This window comes from Solea senegalensis, linkage group LG8, assembly GCF_019176455.1.
Source record: "Solea senegalensis isolate Sse05_10M linkage group LG8, IFAPA_SoseM_1, whole genome shotgun sequence".
Lineage (NCBI taxonomy): Eukaryota > Metazoa > Chordata > Actinopteri > Pleuronectiformes > Soleidae > Solea > Solea senegalensis.
Window position 1 is genome coordinate 18,928,394 of NC_058028.1, and position 20,990 is coordinate 18,949,383.

The following is a 20,990-nucleotide window of genomic DNA, read 5'->3' on the forward strand; positions in this document are numbered from 1 at the left end:
GGACGGCTCTTGTGTTATTTTAAGCCTCACAAACGATCCACGTCATTTACAGTGACAAAGCAACAAGCGCCCAGCAAGGACTCCGACTTTCAAACACCTCAACTTTGCACTGATGAAACAGGCAGAGTTAAAAAAAAATGAATCACAGTCTCAATCCCCTGCTTTTCACCAGCACGGTGAAATGTTACAGACGAGAGTGTCTCCACGACAACAAAGCGCTTTGTGTAACTTCTCAGATGATCTTCAGCATCACAACAATTCTTTGGGGTTGGTTGATTGATTGATTGATTGATTGATTCACGAGGATCCAGAGCAGCGGTCAGCAAAAACAGTTCGGCCGTAAGCGATCAGTTGGCAGGACGGACAGAATGATAAATTCCAGAAATGAATGAGCTTGTGAGAGGATGTTACAGAGTGCACAACGAACTGCTTCACTGTCGTCACATTCATACTGTGTTCAGTCAGGAACAAAAACAGCCACAGGTCAAAGAAAATAAAAACAGTATTTTTGCGTATCATAATGGAATTATACCTAGTTTATTTAGGTATAAATATACCAAGTTTTTATTTTACCGCATTCAGCACTTGTCCTAAAGTTCTTGCTGTAGCAGACACACAGTCATGAAACGCTCTCTCTCAACTGACTTTGTTTTGTTGCGCTGCACCAGTGGTTTGTGTCTGATTTTATTGAATTACTGCGTCCCATTCATTTTACTTTGGCTGTTTCAAAAATCCATTCAACACAAGAAACTCTCAGCACCCGAGTGTGTTTGTGTCTGTCCAATATTATTATAAGAAAAGCCAAAAAAAGAGCAAGTGTCTTTTTTCCCTGTAACACAACTGTACGATTATGTGTACATTAGACAGGTTTTATAATGTGAATATAATTAACAAAAATTGCTCCGAGTACACCCTGTCTTAACTACTGTGGATCCACAAAATCACATTTCCACACAGCTCATTACCAAACTACAAATTACACTACAGTGTCCCTGTAATCACACATTACTGCCTATGAGGAGACACTAATGTGGAATATTTGAGGTGTGTAAAGTTTGCTTCAGATTGTATTATTATAAACCCTTCTGAGGACCCTGCTGTGCACTTCAGTACCTTTTCTTCTTTTTTAATAAAACTGAATGGACCACAACATTAGAATCATCTTTAAAAGAACGGTGTGCAACATACGAAAGACATTTTAACATCTTTTATGTCAAAGCCAAGGGGGGGTCACAGAAAACGTTAACCAAACTGATCACGGTGTGTTGAATCAGTGGAGTTGAACCACTTTCTACACGTTCACCACTCCAAAGTTAAGCACTTGTGTTCTTGACAACACGTTGGTCATATTGGAGCCAAAATGGCTGTAATGTCAGATAAGCTGTGGCTGTGGTGCTCAATGCTGACAGTGTACATCTGTAAATTCATGCTGCAGCACTTTATTTCCTGGATCTTACACAGAATGAAATCTGAGGAGCAGCAGAAGTGGAGAGGTTTTTTTATGCAGTACACCATATTGGAGCTGCCCCTCCCGTTCTGCATACAGCAGTATCAGATGTGATGGATCACCTGCAGGCTCTTCTTCCCCCCCACTAATGATGACTAGAACCTTTTATTAAAAAACACAGTCTATGAGGAGAGTATAGGCAGAAGGATGGAGGATGGATGTCTATCACAAGCATTTTATCTCTGCTGTATGAAGCAACAGTATAACATTGCTGCTCGTGTGTGTGGAGTGTCTTTTGCGTGCATGAGTTATATCCTACCTTTGAGGTTTCCATATCAGTTTCTTCCACTTCCTTTGCTTGGCCTATCAGTGAAGGTAGAGAAGAGTAAATGACAGGTTTTTGGGAGGAGGTTTTCATGAAATGGATTGATCGTGATGATGCACTAGTCTGAGTGCATAAGAAGAAGAAAGAAATGTCGTCTTTGTTATCGTCTATTCTTCCTCGCCCTCGCCAAAGCTTTTCATCAAAAGGACCGAGAACTGCTGATGTGCACTCGTGCTTACACGATGAGCCATGATGGTAAAATGTTGTACATTGCCGGTTTGTTTTATCACAGTCTAAATAATTCACTGCAAAGACACCAACATTTCGCAATTACATGTAAAAGTGTGTGTGTGTGTGTGTGTGTGTGTATGAAGTAAAGTAATGGCTTAGTGAGTTTGCTTGAGTGCAGTCCATTCACTCCAGTTACTGCTGTCGCCAGTGACTCAATACGGAGCGCCCACATGTATCCATGAATCACTGTGATCACAGGCCCCTCAACCACTCCTCCGTCTATTCAATCAATTCATTTTCCTTTGGCTCCTCATAATACATTTGCCTCTCCAGTCAGAGCAATTTCTCCCCCCACTCTCAGTGCCCCCACCTCTTTATTACTCCGGCTGCACGACACCTTCTTCACATTCTCATGCCTGTCAGAGAGGTAATCAAGGATAAAGTGTGACTGCGGAGATTCCCCTCTACACACACACACACACCGCATGTGGAATACTACAACTGTGGATTCAAGAATTATGGAGTAAAGACTGACAACAGTTGTTTTTTTAAGCCGTATACTAAAAAGATGACTTGATGACGCACCGGAGCCGAAGTAAGCATAGCTCCTCCTCAAACACAGTAACAATATAAAAACCCTGAGTTCTGTTCACCTGTTCATTTGTGAGTAACTCACGACTGCCTTTAGTTTTTTAAAATTAAATCACTTATTAAAATAAATTAAAACTAATTGAATAATCAATGAGTTGGTTCTTATTACGCGTACAGTTGCCAATCAAAGCCGTGGCAGTAAGCGCTGTAAAGCTGGATGCCGACCGCCGTAAAAGAAGAAGAGAACCAATGCCACGCCTTGTGTAGCTCACATGACGTGATTCTGGAAGAAGCGTTGCAAAACAGCGATGGTGCAAATTAAAAAATTAAAAATCGAGGGTATTTCTGTCCATTAAGTTTGTTTTTACATTGACCTGAAATCATGTGTTTGTCCGTCAAAACACACAAATTTGGCGAAAAAAGTAGATACATTTGAAGTTTTTATGCAATTATTCAGAGACAGTTTAACGCAAATCCTTAATTTCTTCATAACAGAAACTTAAGCAATATCTGGTCAAATATATATTAATTGCATCTCCCTTTTGTTGAGAGAGAGAGAGAGTTTTTTTTTCCTTTTAATCAGCAGATTAATCAATTATCAATATAATCATTAGTTGCAGCCCTAATGTTCCCCCAGTCCCCACTAAGGCGTGAGAGTGTGTGTGTTCAGGTTGCTGATTTTTACATGATGTGAAACCTCATTTTTCTGTGGGGTGACAAAGTCAGAAGAGATATTTCATCACTTTCCTCACAGAGACAACCTGATTAACTGAGGTATTTCCCATCAACTCTGAAGGGCATTTAGCTAATGCTGCTGTACGTGGCTGCCCGTCAGAAGCAAAATAAATGTGAAATGTCTTCATTATTCACGAGGAGAAAGCTATAAGGGATGTGTAACATTGACCCCGACTGCTCTGCTCAATCACAAATGGGAGACACAGAAGGATGGAGGAACGCCTGAGTAATAAACATGCTTTGGAGCAGGTACAGGCAAAATCAATAATGTCTGTGATGGAACAAGACAGGTCACAGATTATTTATGCGACCTGAAATGTAAGATAAGAGTGCAGCTTTGCAGAAAAGGTAAAAGCATTCAACGTCGACCTCCCATGACGGAGATAAAGACATTCATTTTGATGATGAACATAAGTGAATTACACCTATGATTAGCCAGCAGAGGAGGACTGCTGAATGCAGACACAGGGGCCAACATTATGGACTATAAAGCGAAGGAAAGAATAAATAAATACATCGGATATACAATCTAGCAGGTTCAGTTTCCGCATCCTGTCCCAAATTACTCTTGAGTCGCACAATGAACTGCACGAAAGTCAGCTTCCGTTTCTCACAGACCTCAGATTCCCCCCGTGAAAACCAATACTCGTCTAATAAGACCGTTTAAGTGGGTGTTGAACATGTGACAGAATCGGTGACAATTTCTGCCGCAACTGTGGACACAGACGCAGGAGATCGCCGAAAGACAATGACGGCGCTGTATTTAGTTTTTTATACAGTGGAATGGCATATGTGCACGATGACACATCTCTCAGTGCCACTGTACAGTGAGGCAGATGTCCACCCAGCATGAAAACAAGACCTTTCACAAAAACGGTAAGTGGGCGTAGCAGTGACAAACAGAGCCTACGGACTTAATGAATCACCGTCATTGTCCAATGTCAGGAATTGGCCGAAAATTAGTTTTTCTATTTTTCCCAGCTCTGACAAACTGACATATATATGTTTGTTTAAAGTAACACGATGTGGATTTGCTCTCTGGTTCCCCCTACAGTTGGTAGACTGTATTTTCTGTTATTATACACATTGTTTGAGTTACTTGATTTAGGAACGAGATGGCCAAGAGGACTTCAATACACACAGCAAGCTCAACTGAACGTGTATAGATGACAAGCAAACTATTTACCTTACTAGTCCAACAGGACCAGACCATGTGGGTGCTGTGACGTACAGTAGATGTAGATGATGTAGTTGTTTTTGTGGCACATACACCAAACCAGACGTTGCATGTATAGTGTCAATGCTCAGGCTTTTACAGACATTCATCCTGTTTCGAGTTGATGTACCATCAAAATAGTTTTGGAGACATTGAAATTCTACACTGTGTTGCTTCTCAAGCTTTTTTTTCATTCTTTAAATGTTTTAACTTTTATTTTTATGTAGGAAAAAGTTGTTGTTTTTTCAACATGAGTAAAATACACTACCGTTTGTTCTAACCGGACAGCACAATATTCTTAAAAAATTACAGGACACATGATAAGCACCCAAAATGCCAATATTACTACACAAAAGTGTTATTTTTGATCACAACAAGCCTCGAAAAGTATTGATTAAAGTCAACAATAGGTGAATTGAATGATCGCCCAAAGAAATAAACGAAAAAGGATGATGTTGTATTGGCCGTTTAAAAGGTGAATAAAAAAAACAGACTTTTAAACCAACAATTACTTTGTCCATCGAAGCTAATGAGCTACTTTTTATTGTCTAAACAGAATAATGAATTAAATTGTGCTCACCTTTTTTTTTAGCCCTTCCTTTGATCCTTAATGAGTATCATTTGTAATTTATTTAGGTGCTAAAGAGATAATTAGGTGAGGGCAACACGGCAATACCTACCAGGAATATTCATTACAGGGAGCTAAGCTAAAGCAGTCCCTGGACTGTGCTGTGTCCCCATCGACAGGCACAGTAAATCTGACTAAACTGCCCTTAATGGACCGAGGGAGCGGAGATCACAGTGGAGATTTAAGAGGCCCAGAGGCCAGGTAAAAAAAAAACAACCTCCTACACTAATGTGTGTGTCTGTGTGTGCACATGAGGTATATTTCAGAAACACTGACAAATATGGATTTATTTCATTCAAAATGTCTAGTGTGTGGATACATTAGGGGCCTCCAATGTCAGCAGTGGAAGGTACTATTCATACAACTCTGGTTTCATTGTGTATACTAACCAGGTATATCTCCAATATCTGCTGAGCAGTCTTAAATATAGTCTTTCGTTATATTAGCTGCATTTTTAGCTACATGTTTTACCTGAAGGCCAATTCTCCTACGAGCTTCAAAGTCACTAAATCCGTCACACCAAACCTTTCAACGTTAAAATGCTGAAATTCCTAAAAGCAGCATGACGAAAACAAACATAATTGACATTACATTTAAAAGCCTGATGCGGGCAGTGGAAGAGGCCAGATGGTCAAACAGTAAACGGTACAGTTACAGAAGAATCTATGATTTCATGTGGTCGGCAGAAGCTTCCTTTTCAGTTAGATTGTAGTCAAACGGACTATTGTAGCACAAATTGTTGCAGAATATATGAAAATAGCCTGTTATTAATCTTTCTATGTTCCTGTTTCAGTTGCACTTAAAGGTTTTGAATGAGAGCGTTCCTGTTTCATATTCATTCCATGCACTTCAGACTAATTGGATGAACTCAAGACGACACAATGATGAGAATGTATGAGAGAGTCAAGGTAATGTGACGAGTATGAGCGATCAGACCTGACCTTATGTTTGTGCATGGTGAACAGGCAGACACCATCCTGGCCTCTCTTCTGGCTCTCATGGCCTCTTCTTCAATCACTGTCCTGCTGTTTGATTGTCAGATTGTCATTTGTCCAACATGGTTTAGTCATCATCTCCAAGCCACACACAAAATCTCCTCGTCCTCCTCCTCTTGCATACGGCACATTCGAATGAGTCAGAGAAAAAATAATGTCACCATCTCAGACAGTGAAAGTTGCTGAAACGAGTGGGGAACTGACCAACAGTTGTCATGTACTGTGTCTGCCCCGAAACCACAGGACATCCAGGCTGATGAAATCCCACGATCCTGATCCAGACGCATCGACACCACTGTTCTCCTCCTCGCCTGCAGCTCCTCACAGCGCTCGTGTTAAACCAACACCGTTCACTCCCTCCGTTTCAAAAATGCAAAAGAGCTTTGCAGCCTCGCTTCCTCTCATATCGCCTCGCATCAGCTTCGCTGAGCAATGCATGAGCAGTTGTATGAGGGAGGATGGGTCAAGGATGCAAGGGCTCTGATTGGCTGGCTGGCCATGGTGTGTGTGGGAAGGTCCCTTTGGTAGGTTCCCTGAGAACGGCTATGCTCGATAAGGGTGGTCCTTCACCTCCTTTCCTCCCTGCTCTCTCTTCTTTATCAGCCTCCTTTTCCTGTCTCTGCTCGTCTTCACTTTAGCCGTCTCTCCTCCTTCTCCTCCTCCTCTTCCTCCTCCTCCTCCTCTGTCTCCCTGACGGCACTACAAGCTGCAGACATGCACTGGTGTCGCTCAACTAAAGCATCACAGTGTCTTTGTGAAAAGCCACATTAACAATACAGTGAAGGCACACACACACACGCGATTACAGGGAAAGGATGTTAGCGATGTCATGCAATCACTGTATCTCACAGAGCTACGTCCATGACCCAAATTCATTATAGTCTTGATCATCACAGCCATTTGGATGCACTGATTTGTAACGACACGGATGATTCCTGAGATTAGACGATCTAGAATAAGATTAGGGGACACGTTTTAAAGCTGCAAGCAGCTCTGCATTACTGAGCAGATCGGACACACAGAGCTCCATACAGAGTGAGTGTGTTTGACTGAGCAAACCACCAGGGGGCAGAATATGAGCTCTCCATGCATGGAGAGCATGGATTTCAAAGTGCTGTCAAAAACTCAGTTGTCGAGACAGAATTCTTAGAATCTGCATATTTCATCTAGACAGCATAGAGATGTTAACAGCAGAATTCTAAATACTGTCAAAAATTCTGTTTCAATTCTGAGACTAGAAACACTTAATCTTCTGTGGAAAACTTTAAATGAAAATTTAGTTAGCAAGAATGTGCAGCATCATTTACGGTCAAACGTTTTTATTTCAACTAAATGAAGTGAATGAATACTAATTACATAAGAACACATATGAGTTAAAAGAAATAGAAAAGATTTTAATAAACATGCCTGTCTCATTGAAAAAACCTCCCACAACACTGTATATGATCTGTCGTCTAATTGGACATGACTGCACTGACCTATCCTTCCCTGGCTTGAAAGTCAACTGGAACAAGAAATAGCAAACTCATCCATTTTCCCCACGTATCATTTACTCAATAGGTAAGATCCTCTTCTGAGGCTCCTGCACAGAGTAAAGAGTGAGATCAGATTATGCTGACCTCCATCTCTGGAAGCTTTTGTCTCAAACCACAGACGGTGATCGATAATCCAGTAACTGAGAAAGGGGCGTGAGCAATGTGGACATTAGAAGAAGGCAAAGAAGGCAGGAAGTACAAGGTTCGACGGTTCAGCAGCAGAGCTACTGTATTGTAACAGCCATTATTAAGGACACCATCGGGTGCTGTCACGTTATTCTCCTCAAGATCAACTTCCAGGTGCAGTAAGAATACACAACAGTAGAGTAGAGGCAAGGCAGGGATGGATTCATATTATCTTACTTAAAAATACATGAATTATGATAGATATGAGAATAATTTGTCTTGTCACGGCTCCTGACAGATTGATATCAGGATGATTAAAATCCATTAGCAAGCGCTCTATTTTTATTCACGGCTAATTAGATGAATCCTTTAAAACGTCCTGTGTCCTGTGGGTTTTTTTTGTCTTTTCTGTGACACGTGTAGAAAGGAGCTGCACCTTTTCACTTTGCTTTTGGGGTTCATGCAAAGTGAGACAGTTCCAATATCACATGTGTGATCTCTGTAGTTTTAAACACGATCAAACCCCAGCAGTCATAAATGCTGCCTTGTGTGTAAATGGTGACAACAACAAAGCAGCATAATTTGGCCTAATGGCCGCCTTCCTGTCCCATCACACTCAGCACCAGGAAATATGTGTTATTGCAAACAGCATTCATCAACAAAGTGAATTAAGTGTTTGTTTTTAATGCTGCAACAGAAAAACAAACACTGAACTGAGTTGAGAGTTTATAGAGTCCATCCACTGTGAGAAAATCAACCATATTCTTCAATGAGTACAGCGACTCCTAGTGGTTCACACGCAGTTCAGCCTGCTCCTCACCTGACACGCATGACTTTGCGCAACGATCATACCAAAGCAGACACACGAACACGCAATCACAGAGTCAAACAATCAGAACTCTTGATGGCTGAGCAAACAACACACCTACACAACAAAAAGGCTTCCAGGGCTACGGCTTCATAGCAAAAGTGCCACCAAACACCACATAGAACAATCATGTAAACTCATGTACACATAAAAACATACAAAGCCAACATCTATCAACAGAATCGCTACAGAAATAAAGATTAGAATGAATGAATACAACCAGGAAAGTTATGAATAGATGTGAAATGTGCAATATTGACTGAAGCACAAGATGTCATCAAAGGTCCATCCCACTGGTGTATGACATTGATCTCCTCAGAGTTAAATGTCAAGTGTGTCAAACAGCTTTCCTGTTCCAACAGATTCGGATGTCGTCCACCGTCATTACCGTCACTCACCTTTTCAACCCCCCGAGCTTCACGTCTGGCACGGCATCGCAGAGCCTCGACTCGCGCCCACAATGCACATCCACACAGTGGTGACCTGCCACCAGCTACAAAGGCTGAAAGCTAATGAAGCCTCTGTTTCTCTGTCTCACATTGCTGTTGTTGTCCAGTAAAAAAGCAAACAATGACATTCCATGACTTGCAACTGTATTCACTGCCGGCCTCCCCAAATGCAGAGCACACAAACAAAGCCGCGGATCTGTGTCACATGTGCGGTGGGCGGAGTGAGGGCAAGCGGGGAGACAGCGAGGCCAGATCTGCAGCTGTGGCTCTGCTCCACAACACAATTAAAGAACAAAAAAAACAGAAGGCAGACTTACCTGAATTTGTCCGCTGCACTGTCAGACCTGCACAGTAAAAGAGGACAGAGGGGTCAGTCATGGGGCGCTGCTTTCTTGTAGTTATATATATTGTGTGCATAAGTGTATATAACATTCCATAAGGTAATTGCAGCCTCAGCCAAATAGTCTCAAGGAATTGGCTTTAGTGTTCTGATGCGGAATAAACACAGTAACAGGAGAATAACCTTAAATAAGACCAGGACATTTTAATGCGTGTCATTATTTTTGCTCATTCATCAACTCCCATAACGTGAAAAAATATTGATTAAGGCAATCAGCTTTTTCAGTTTAGTGGGCTCTAACAATGCCCAGCGACATTTGCAAGCTGCACACAGGAAGTGATTGGCAAACAGATGACTGAAAACACAGAGAAGCTTCTGCAAAAACAAAGTTTTAGAAGTGAAATCTACTGCTCATTCAGTAGTTTGACGGGATAAATGCTTGTTGCTGACGCTGTATATTCACCAAAGCTCCCTCAGTCCTCAGGTCCGATCATACTGCTCGACAGAGCCGGTTTTCAGGTGAAGGACGCAAATAATCAAAAGCATTCAACCAACCAAAACCTATGCACTGCAGCTTTAAATGTTGTGTTTTATATAGTAGTGTAATCATACAAGCAGCTGAGTCTGATGAATGGTGGTCACATTCCTGGGCCAACGGTAGCTCAGTGGACTAGAAAAGCGCTATCTATCTATCTATCTATCTATCTATCTATCTATCTATCTATCTATATATATATATATATATAGATATATATATATATATATATATATATATATACATATCTATATATATACACACATACATATAAACTGACCATTTCTTCAATACATAACTTTTTAAAAAATATACTCTGTGCAATAAAATAATCTAATGATGCATCCCTCACTGTGTTACCTCCATTCACAATCATGTGCTGCGTCATCTTCACTGATGAGTCATATTACACCGATCGTGTTGTGATATTACATAATCTGCAGTTATAACGGGAGGACACTAATACAAGAAAACCGCAATGACGGAGCAAAGCCCTCATTCTATCATCTGGACTGCGTCTGTTTCTCTCCCAGGACGACGACAGATGCCCACATGATCTGGCAGAGGCAGATAAGAATCACAGCTAAGGGCTCACATGAGCCGACAGCCTGCTGACACTTGTCCAAAAAAATAAATAATCTGCTGCGCTGTAGCAGCACACAAGGCAAACACATGCAAGACCAAGGCAGTGAGAGCAAACCGAGACTGGTGGACACGGAGGCGGCGAGACACAGTATAGTTATGGGAGATGCAGCAGTGCTGCAGCTGGATTTACCTGCAGAGGAGACATGACATTCCGTGCCCTCTAAAGCCGGCTACAGAACGCTGCTCTCCCTGCAGCTGCTGCAGAAGCCCCCGCTCTAGCTATCACCAGCACAGCAGAGTGAAGAGCAGCCAGAAATCCCTCATGTTAACAGGCTACTGCTCCTGATTCAAGCGAGTGGAGACACTGAGCGACAACAATGTGCGGGAGGGAGAGCCAGAGAGGGGAACATGGAAACGAGTACAGGAAAGAGAGAATGAGTGGAGGTAGAGAGAACAATGCTCAGAGCTGAAGGTAAAGTCAGAGATGCTTAGCGTGGACATTTTCTCTTTCAGGATTTACGATCATCGAAACCTTCCGGCAGCACATTTTTAATTAATTCGCTTTAACTGCCTTAAAATGCAGCAACAGCTTCCTGTGCAGCCAGCAAATATTCATTTTTGTGTTGAACAGTAGAACATAAATAAAATAAAATTTGATCTTCCCAAATGAATTATAAGTTCTACTCTAAACACAATATTTGCGTGTTTCTTGTATATGTTTATAATCCTCCAAGTGTGTAATATAAATCGATTTTCACCACACGAGTCACTTCTAAGACAAATAAAGTTAAAAGGACTGAAGGCCTGACTATGCAACACCAGCAACAGCAACACAAATGCCATAATAAACAGATAAAGCTCACAGCTGTGCCAAACACTGATCACCACAGACATGAGTACAGGGAAGATGTGCCCTCTAGTGGACCAAACAAATGTGACCCAACATTTGTGGAAGTCCCTGACATTTTGAATCACCTTTATAATAGTATAAAAGTCACATTTCATGATTAATTTCAAAGTTGCTGCAAACAAACAGTCGCAATGATGCACATGCAGTACCGCGCACCTTTCCTCTTGGATCAATGGAGTCAGGAAGCGACTGCTGTCGTCTTCATGGCTGCTCTGCTGGCTGCTCTGCTGGCTGCTCTGTTGGCTGCTGTGTGGGACACAGGAGAGAGAGCAGTGTCAGTCGTTATAGAACGGTGTTGCATCAGTGCAATGTGAATGCACAGCATATATGTACATTCCTTAGGGTTTTTTTGTGTTATAAACTAGGACTCTTTAGGAAAGATAGAAGATTTTTTTCCCCCACTTTCATTTAATTCTTATCAGATTGCGACTTTGATTTAACTGGTTGGATCGGACCGTGCAGTTTATAAACTGTCACTTGTTTATAGCTGTACATGCAATTGTACCAGTTAATCTGTTAAATAAATTAGTATAAAGTCAATCAACTCTCTAAACTCCTGCAGGCTTAATATCGTGGCAGCAACTATGTGTATTTGGTTGGTGGTTCATGTCCTTTATGAGCACAAATCTAGTATAATAACACTAGAGGGGGCTATATGACATAGGCTATGCAGAAGCTGAGGCTTGAAGGGGGTTACAGATGTGTGTGTGTGTGTGGGGGAGAGACAGAGAGAGAGAGAGAGCTAAAGCTAATGCAGAGATTCAAAGATAGTTATTTGTCTAATCTAATCCTTTTCCCATTTAACTGCCAACAGATTGAAGAGCAGGACGCACACACGGACATGACAGAGGCAGGGCTGTCTTTCCTTCATTCTTTTTCCTCTAAAAAGGAGGAATTCCCTATTTTCAGATTCCGCTTCCTGTCCGCGTACTTTGACATTTAAGAATAAAGCCGGTCTGTTGGGAAAGGTCATGATTAATTCACTCTCTGCAGGGCGCCTTGTTCCATCTCCGACAGGTCCCACAGGTTCTGAGAGGTCGAGCTCATTTTTTGCTGTGCTCAATCTGCATTGTAAACATTGCTCGGCCAGTTCCAATTTAATTCAGCTATACGACCATATGTGTATATATACTATTATAACTCTTCCCCGATCATTTGACCTAGGATTTAGTCTTAATTTGTGAAATAAAGCGCAGTTTATTTCACAAATGCGGTGACACAACGCAAGACACACTTACAATTTTAGTTAATGTCAGGAATGAAGAGCACACAGTGCTCATTGTTGTACGCTGCAACAGATGAAACTGACACACCGACGTACATCTGTACTCTCGCCCTGCTTTTCTCTAGAAGAAATGACGTTTATATAAATGACACCAATATTCAGCATACATGGGATTATTGCTTGATGCTGAACATTTCTTTCTCAGATTCAGTGCATCTACAGGCTGTGGGAGTGTGTGTGTGTGTGTTCATGTGTGTGTTTCTCTGCCCTGTACAGCATGTGCATTTGACATCAAAAGAACAGAAGGCTAACATGAACTGGGCCTTCAGTGAATTATTCAGTACTCATCATATACAATTGATGCAATATGTGGTTTGAAACATAGTTGCCAATGACAACCACCTAAAATCATTGTGTGCAGTAGAACAACACAACATGTTGACATGTAAATAACTAAGTCACACACTTTGGTTGACACTTGTGTACATAAATCATAATTTAAAAAAGTATTGTGATGACTATATCTCAACTAAAAAACACAACTAATTTTGTGAGGAAAATGAAGCTGCAGAAAACTATGAGCGAGCAATTTATTCATTACTTTATTTCATTTCAAAAACGTGTTACGTATGTTAAAAATGTGTTTTTTGGTCACTGCTGTTGATAAATCAAATTTATAGTGAACATGTAAAAATCAAAACACATATATCTGAAAATCTGTATATAAATGAACAAAACATCAAAAAGGAGAAGAAATAACTTTATAGTTATTACTTCTTGCCTCTTTTAAACCTACTTATTGCGTTACTAATATGAACCTTATGACATATAGAGTCCATATAAAGCCTGGGAGAGGTTGTGACTGCGAGCATGAATATTTGAAGGCTTTGGAAACGGTGGAACCCTGGAGAAAGATGCTCCACCACTTCCTTAAAATAACCCTGCTCTTATCAGGGTGCAGAACAGCAGACTCCACTCTGTCTATAAATCTCCACTGATCAAAGACACACACACACACACACACACACACGTGAGCCAACACATCCTGTTGGGCATAAAAGTAAAAACTGACAAGATAAGGATGCACCACTGACAAATTTCCAGAGATGATAAGATTGGAGAGTTGTCGTGGACTATAGAACATCTAACTGAGACGTTATTCTCAGATCGTGTTTCATGTCAGCGACAGAAAGCTGACGCCGCATCGGAAAACTACACCGCAATCTCAGGACCAGACAACTCGCAGCGATGACAACACAGAGCCAATGATGCTGTTTGACGAAACGTCAAAGATCACATTCAAACCATAAGGTTTTTGAATACTTACAATGTTTTGATCCTGCTCCACAGTGAGAAAACCATGTCAACATTGTTCCCGCTGCACCTGATTCTACAAAACCTCAGCGAGCAGGTTACCTATAAATGCTCGGCCATGTTTGTATATTAACTCGACAAGACAACTACAGCAGTTTTTAAAAAAACAGTATCTGTGAGCAAAAAGTATTAACTTGACTCTCTTGCTACGGTACACGGTAAATAAAGTAACAATCTATCACTTTATATACTTTATATTTAGAAATTTGCAAATTCAGTCTCCTGATATGCAGAATATGGTCTTCCTCTCTCCTGTAATTAATCAGTTATATGTTGACAGAGCTAATTTCGAGGCTCAAAGTGCCGGGCAGTCTCTCCTGGTGGAGGCAAAAGTCCACAGTCTTATTTAAGCAGCTTTACAGCAACATCTGACAACAACGCCTTGAGACAGACCACTGTAAAATGTTAGACTCAGTCACAAGGTTAAAACTTTGACACGGTTTTCTACGTGCAACTCTTTTAAAGACTCTAATCCCTCCACATCAGTCTGGAATCAATACAAGTACAGTGACAAGTTTGTTCCACACAGAGTTCACAATTAACTTGTGGTTTAGTTATGCACAGTTAATTACCCACAGGCAGAGGGAAGACAAACACGTTTCTTGATTCTTCTCTTCATTCCCGAGTAGTATTTCTGTTCCAGACTCATGCGCCTGGTTTGCATTTCAGTGGGAAATAGTTCCTGCACTATTCATTTCACATTTATAGTCCCTATGCACATTCATTTACACTTCAGACAAAGTGTTTAACAAGCGACCAATGTCAGATAATGAGATAAAGAGTCGACAGTGGCGCTAGCGGCTCAGTGAGACCCCTGGTTTACGTGAAACGCTGTGATAGACATGCTCATGAACGTGTGACGTTTGGCAGGTATGTTCACCGTCCTACCCGAGTGTTATAGCGCGATAGGAACATTAGTACTCCTGAGGGTGACAACACTGTGATTAGTTCAACATAACGATTATGAGAAGGTAAGCGGTCAGAGAGGTAACAGTTCACCATGATTGTTGGCAAATAAAAAAAACAACTCTACTACTCTTTTTAAAATAAGCAACTAGTGCATGTAACATGTCTTTTTTAGAATGATACGATACTAAAACAATACAATACAATACGTAAGAACTCGCACACCTGACAGAACGAAAGTGCAAATAATCCCGATGCAAATTATGATGCAAGGCGAAGAAACTAACACATTATGAGGACGAGGGGAAAAATCTCAGTGCGTCTGCGACCAGAGCAGGTTTCAGTTACACACACACACACACACTCAGTTGATGCTGCTCCCACTGCAGCACCATTGCAACCCCCCCCCCCATAAAACGTCTTGTAGTCTTTTATAGTTTTTTCTTGTTTGTTAAAATGAAACAGGTTTAAACACAATCAAGCGATTCTCCTTGATTATACGTCAACAGCACAAACAAGAACGTTGAGGTGCAGTGGAAATGCAAACCACATAGACTACCAGGACTTATTTTCCCCAGGTAAATACGTCCCTGGTAACAAAAGTTCCTGGATAGGTTGATGGAAAAGGGGTTAATGTATAGCCTTCACTTAAATATCAGGTTCTCAAACAGTCCCCCCAAAATTTCTGCCACCTGGGCAACAATAACCAACACGTATTCTGCAATACTTGTACAAAAACATATCCATTAATATGTTTTCATGATGTTGTGATAGTCTGAGTATAAAAATACTTTCAAAATGCATGTAAACCCTGAAATTGCACTAAATTAAACATGCATGTTTTGCACATGTTCCACAGTTACCACTGCTGGAAAGAAATGAAGAATCCTGTCACAGAAGAGTAAAAGAGAACAGCAAGCAAACCATGGAGACTGAATTTAAGCTCTGTCAGCTTAAAGTATTAAGTGTATTAACTGGATGTTAGGAAGACACAGAATGGCCCTCAACAAGCAACCAATAAGTTGTCAGCTAAAACCGTTTTTTGGTCTATGACGCAATGGAAAAACACTTTGTTCAATAAATCGGTTCCCTGCTTGTATACTAGGACAAAGACAGTCGCAGTCCAGTTAAATGACATAATCAAACTACAACTGCAGCTCGACTCGAGTGTGCAAGGAAGCATGAGTGAGGACACAGTGTCCGGAAGCACACTATGTCCTCACAGTCTACTATGACAAAAAACTGCTTGTTCTGTTCCATCAATAATTAAGTGAAGATAAACATTAAGATTTGAAATATTTATGCGACTCCCACGCAGCTGTAGCCCGTATAGGATCTTTTATATACAACACACAGCGAGTAACAAGGTGCAGACAGCAGAGGAACCACAGCTCAGTACAGTATTAAGGCGAAGAACGCGTGTTCTACACCTTACACCCCTTGGGGGAGTGGAGCTTTACTCATGGTGTGCTGGATAATGACGGGATTTCAAACTGTCAGGGTTAGCCGTCGGGGTTATACACACACGCCTGTGGAGAGGAAGGTGTCTTCAACTGAGAGAAAGATAACACGTTGATGGAGCGAGTAATGAACCTGCTCCCATCTGCCACCTGTTACCGCTGACAACCAGAGGAAGAGAGGAGAAACATGAGCAGAAATAACTAAGACTATTATTATTTTCTTTCTCACAGGACATGTGACAAACTGCAAGAAGATGACATCTTTTCCCAGTGTGGGTCAAGTCCAATCAAATCTCCCATCACTAATTAGAGTATATATGTATATGTTAAAGTTGTTAAAATACATTAACTTTGTTAGGGTTGATTTACTTTATTGACCCTATGTTCATTTCCTCTGTGCTACAATCACACGCTGTAGCTCAGATGTAAGAATAAGATCACAAAGGACCTGAAAACACAGTATGAAACACTATAGAGCTAAAGGCTACACAGGTCAGTGTGTGTGTGTGTGTGTGTGTTTGGTCATTATGACGCCGTGGTCATTCATCTCTAAAAAAAAAGTGACTTTAAAGCCTTAAGCTAAACAGACGTGTGAATTAGGGCTGTAACAATTAATCAATTAGAAAATGAGTTTGAGTGTTTTTAGTGTTTCTTTTTTCAACAAAAACCAAGTTATCTGGTTTCAGGTAACTTTGTGTGACACTTTATGAATGAAACAACTAATCGACTAATCAACAAATGAATCAAAATAAACTAAATGTTCAATAAAATACCTGAGTGGACGAGACAAAACTATCTAATTATCTTTCAGTTCACCACATTAGAGCAGATAGCAGGGGTCTTCAAGCAGCATAGAGACATTGGGGGAGATGTGGGGAGGGGAAAGGATTGTTAAGAGGTAAGTGTGGAGAGTCAATACCCACCTGCTCTCGCTGCCTTGTTCCTTCTTCTCTCGGACCTTCAGCCATTTCCTCAACAGGAAACGCTTGCGGCGCGGGGAGGCGCTGGGTGTGGAGCAGCTGGACCAGGAAGAGGGGGCATCTTCATCGCTGGATGGCGTGATCTCAATGGAAGGCAGCTGGAGGTATTCCTTAGAGCCAGAGTGGGACTGGGCTGTGAGGTGATTGCCGTTCAGCTGCCCTCTTTCCAGCTCCCTCTCGCTGGGCACGTTCCTCATACGGCGCATCTTGAAACGCTTGCGCCGAAGAGTTGGGGTTGAGGAGCTGGATCGCACGCACCCGTCTGACACGGCGTTTCCATCCGAGTAGGCTGGAGCGTCAATTGGGACACTCACCTGGAGTGAAGGCGGTCTGAGTGTGTCACTCATGGTCCTGACTAGCTCACTGATGTGCGGTAACAACCACCAAAACACTTTAGAGCTCCGTTTACAAGAACTGCCTTCTTGCAATTCTGCAGCATGAACGGTGGTAAGCTACAGAAACTTTGAGGTGTAGTGCCGAGGAGATAAAGCACAAAAAGGATCCTTGAAAATGTTTCATGGACTTCACACTGCCCCACAGTTCCTCTTGTTTACTTGAAAGCTCTGTCTGTGTGCCAGCCAATGGTCTGAGAGAGAGGCTGAGAAGTCCTGATAGCAGATATCTGGGGCCTGAGCAGGTCCCTCTGCTGCTCCTCAGCTGTTGGTTGATATGTATCGGCCCACCGGCTGGATGACAGACTGTGAAGAGCAGTCTTCTGGCGCTAAACTCAGTCTCAGGCTAGAGAGAAGGCTGGATTAGATAACAAAGGGGGCTTCTGTTCTGAGAGCAGCAGATGAAACATGTATAAGGCCTGTCAGGCAGTGTAACACAACTCCTGCGCTGTTCCTGCCCAGGGACGAGCAGGCCAAATTACACACACTCGCTTAACACATTGGTTGTGCTACAGTCTGTGCTGCCAAAATTGTTACCTTAGCGGCTGTTACTAATGCTACAAAGAAAGGCACCAACTGTCAGCCCTTGAATATTGATGCTGCGTGAAAGCCTGGGGGGTTTTGGCGTGACTGCAGCAGAGGAAGACACAGTCGGTCTGGCTTGTGCCCACAGGGTACGGTCGTCGCCTCCACGTGGTTAATGCCTACGGGTTAGAGGGAAGTGATAGGACTGCAAGGTTCAGGCAAGGCTGAGGGTGATGAAGACCAAATTATGCAGCCACAGAGACACACGCACACACACACACACACACACATGCAGATAATCAAGAAAACAGACAGTGTTGAGGGAGATACACGGCAAAAGGCCGACACAATGTTAAGCAATCACTGCAAACAGGGAACACTGATCTGATCTGTTAAATATTCACTGCCTATCCACCACCATGCACCAGCCCACCATCATCAGCCACCAAATGCCCCAGGCAACAAAGGAGATGAGTGTATCACAGACCTTCAAACATTCTATCAATGTCCACAAACAAATCTGAGTTAATCAGCAACTCCTGTGGATCAGAGCCACATTACACAATCCACTTCTACTACAGCTGCCGGCAGTATTTTACATTTTCAAAGGGTGCCTGTGACTAATGAAGACACAGATAAGAAAGTCACCTCACTGGTTCAACAAATCTGGGATGCTTTGCTCCGATCGGTCACGTACGGTAGCAACCATCACACATACAGTGCATGTATAGCAGTGTTTAGTAGATTGATCACTAAGTAGAACAACCAAGAATCAAAGAGCTCTTGCAGATTCTGACTCGTTTTTTTCTGTAAAAGTTGGAACGGAACCACCACATCAGACATGTGACGGGAGTTGGTGAAATTGTTTTCAAATTCGAGGGACTGTGGTGTTTATTAGAAATAGGGCTGCAACTCACTATGATTTTCGTAAATCACTTAATCTGCGCAATTTGTCGATACTTATTTTTTGATTAATGGATTCATATTTGGTCCAAAACATGCCAGGACTTGTTAAACATGCTGATCTTTGGTTCCAGGGTTAGGATTAGGCTTCAAATGTCTTGTTCTGTCCACAAATCATAACTATTCAGTTGTGCTGATTTCATTGTTATATGGCGCAAAGAAACCAGAAAATATTCAAAAAAAAAAACATTAATCAATTCAATAGTTGCTGATTCATTTAGTAACTGATCAGCTGATTTATAATTATATAAAGTTGTGATGCTCCCAGTCTGAGCATGAAAAAGCCTTTTCTTGATGGGTATAAAATGAGAGGGGGCCTGATCTTGGAGAAGTGGGATTTGAATGCTGCACTGACTGCACTATAGTAGATACTGTGACGCCAAAACCAAAATATCTTCAAGGTTTCTTGAAGAGGGATGTGAAACAGCAGGGGAGCAAATGGATTATGACGCTCGTATCTTGCATCCTGAAACTTTGACTTTAAAGACAGATTTTCTGTCTTTTTTGAGTCAATACTTTCAATACCTATGAAATATAATGTTGTTTAATGACATGGAACTCCCTGGTTGGATAGCAGTTAACAGACAATATGTCGGAACTAGTACTGCAGAGTTGAGCTGCTCTATAATAGAGTCTTACATCATGCCGGTAAGAAAATCAAAAGTACACAGAAACTGACAGACAGTTGAATGGGTTGCAACAGTTCGAGCCGTGTTCCTTGGAAACCATTTGCTCCGCGTGTTCTTCAGGAGCCCGACAGCAGTGACAGAGCTGAAGTCAAGAAACATCCACACAGAAACACTGACTTTCATCTGCTGCCATCAAAATATCACTGGACATATGGAGCGCAACAGAATCCAGGTCACAGTATTTTAAGAGGCGCACAACCTAAACTGCACGGTTGCTTAGCATTTACAGAGACAACCACGTTCTCTACATACGTGTAGAGTCATTCAAACACAATAATAACCATGTAATGGTCACACGAAGGGCAGGAAACAATTACTCGATTATGAATTGATTACCAAAGTAATCATCAACTATTTTGATCATGGATTAATCGGTTTGAAGCTTTTTTGATTATTAAAACAAGATGATTCTGATTGTTTCTGCTTCTTAAATGTGAATATTTGCTGGTTTCTTTGCTCCACATAACAAAGAAAGCATTAAAACTGAATCATTTTGGTATGTGGACAAAATACAAGACATTTGAGAACATCATCAATTCCAGGTTTAACAAACTCTGATCGACATTTTTCAACATGCTCTGATATTTTATAATGATATAAATAAAGCTCCACTACCACTATCACTGAGATATCCTGTCAAATATTTCAGGTTGCCTTTGGACTCCATGAGCGCAAATATTTGAACTAAGCGACCGAGTTGTTTAAAGGTCAGCACTAATAGGCTGGAATAGTGTTTCATTATTTTCCTTGTGCAAACTCCCTGGCTCGGGGCAAATACAACATTTCATGACAAGGAAACGACAATTTTCAGGTTAAACTAACTAACTTCCTACCAGGAACAGGACACGCCACAGCACACATGCATTTCACTACCGGACAGGAATGCAGCCTTTTTTTTACTGACACTGAGGGGGGGAAAAAAAGTCAATGATACAGTGAAATATCGCAATATTTTGCTTT

General features: G+C 41.5%; 1 protein-coding gene across 2 annotated transcripts in view; it reads right to left on the reverse strand.

The window, feature by feature from the left end:
• gramd1bb (GRAM domain containing 1Bb) overlaps window positions 1-18,528 on the reverse strand; it is a 64,554-nt gene extending 46,026 nt beyond the window's left edge. Inside the window, exons 1-3 of one of the 2 annotated variants that reach the window (XM_044031765.1) lie at window positions 17,405-18,528; window positions 11,673-11,762; window positions 9,464-9,490 (exon numbers count right to left, since the gene is read on the reverse strand). In XM_044031765.1, coding sequence (XP_043887700.1) covers window positions 9,464-9,490; window positions 11,673-11,762; window positions 17,405-17,808 — 521 coding nt within the window. In that variant the 5' untranslated portion in view covers window positions 17,809-18,528. Of the gene's footprint in view, window positions 1-1,766; window positions 1,811-6,114; window positions 6,984-9,463; window positions 9,491-11,672; window positions 11,763-17,404 lie in introns of those variants that run through there. The other variant, XM_044031766.1, reaches the window with a different exon arrangement.
• Between the last annotated feature and the right edge of the window lie 2,462 nt (window positions 18,529-20,990).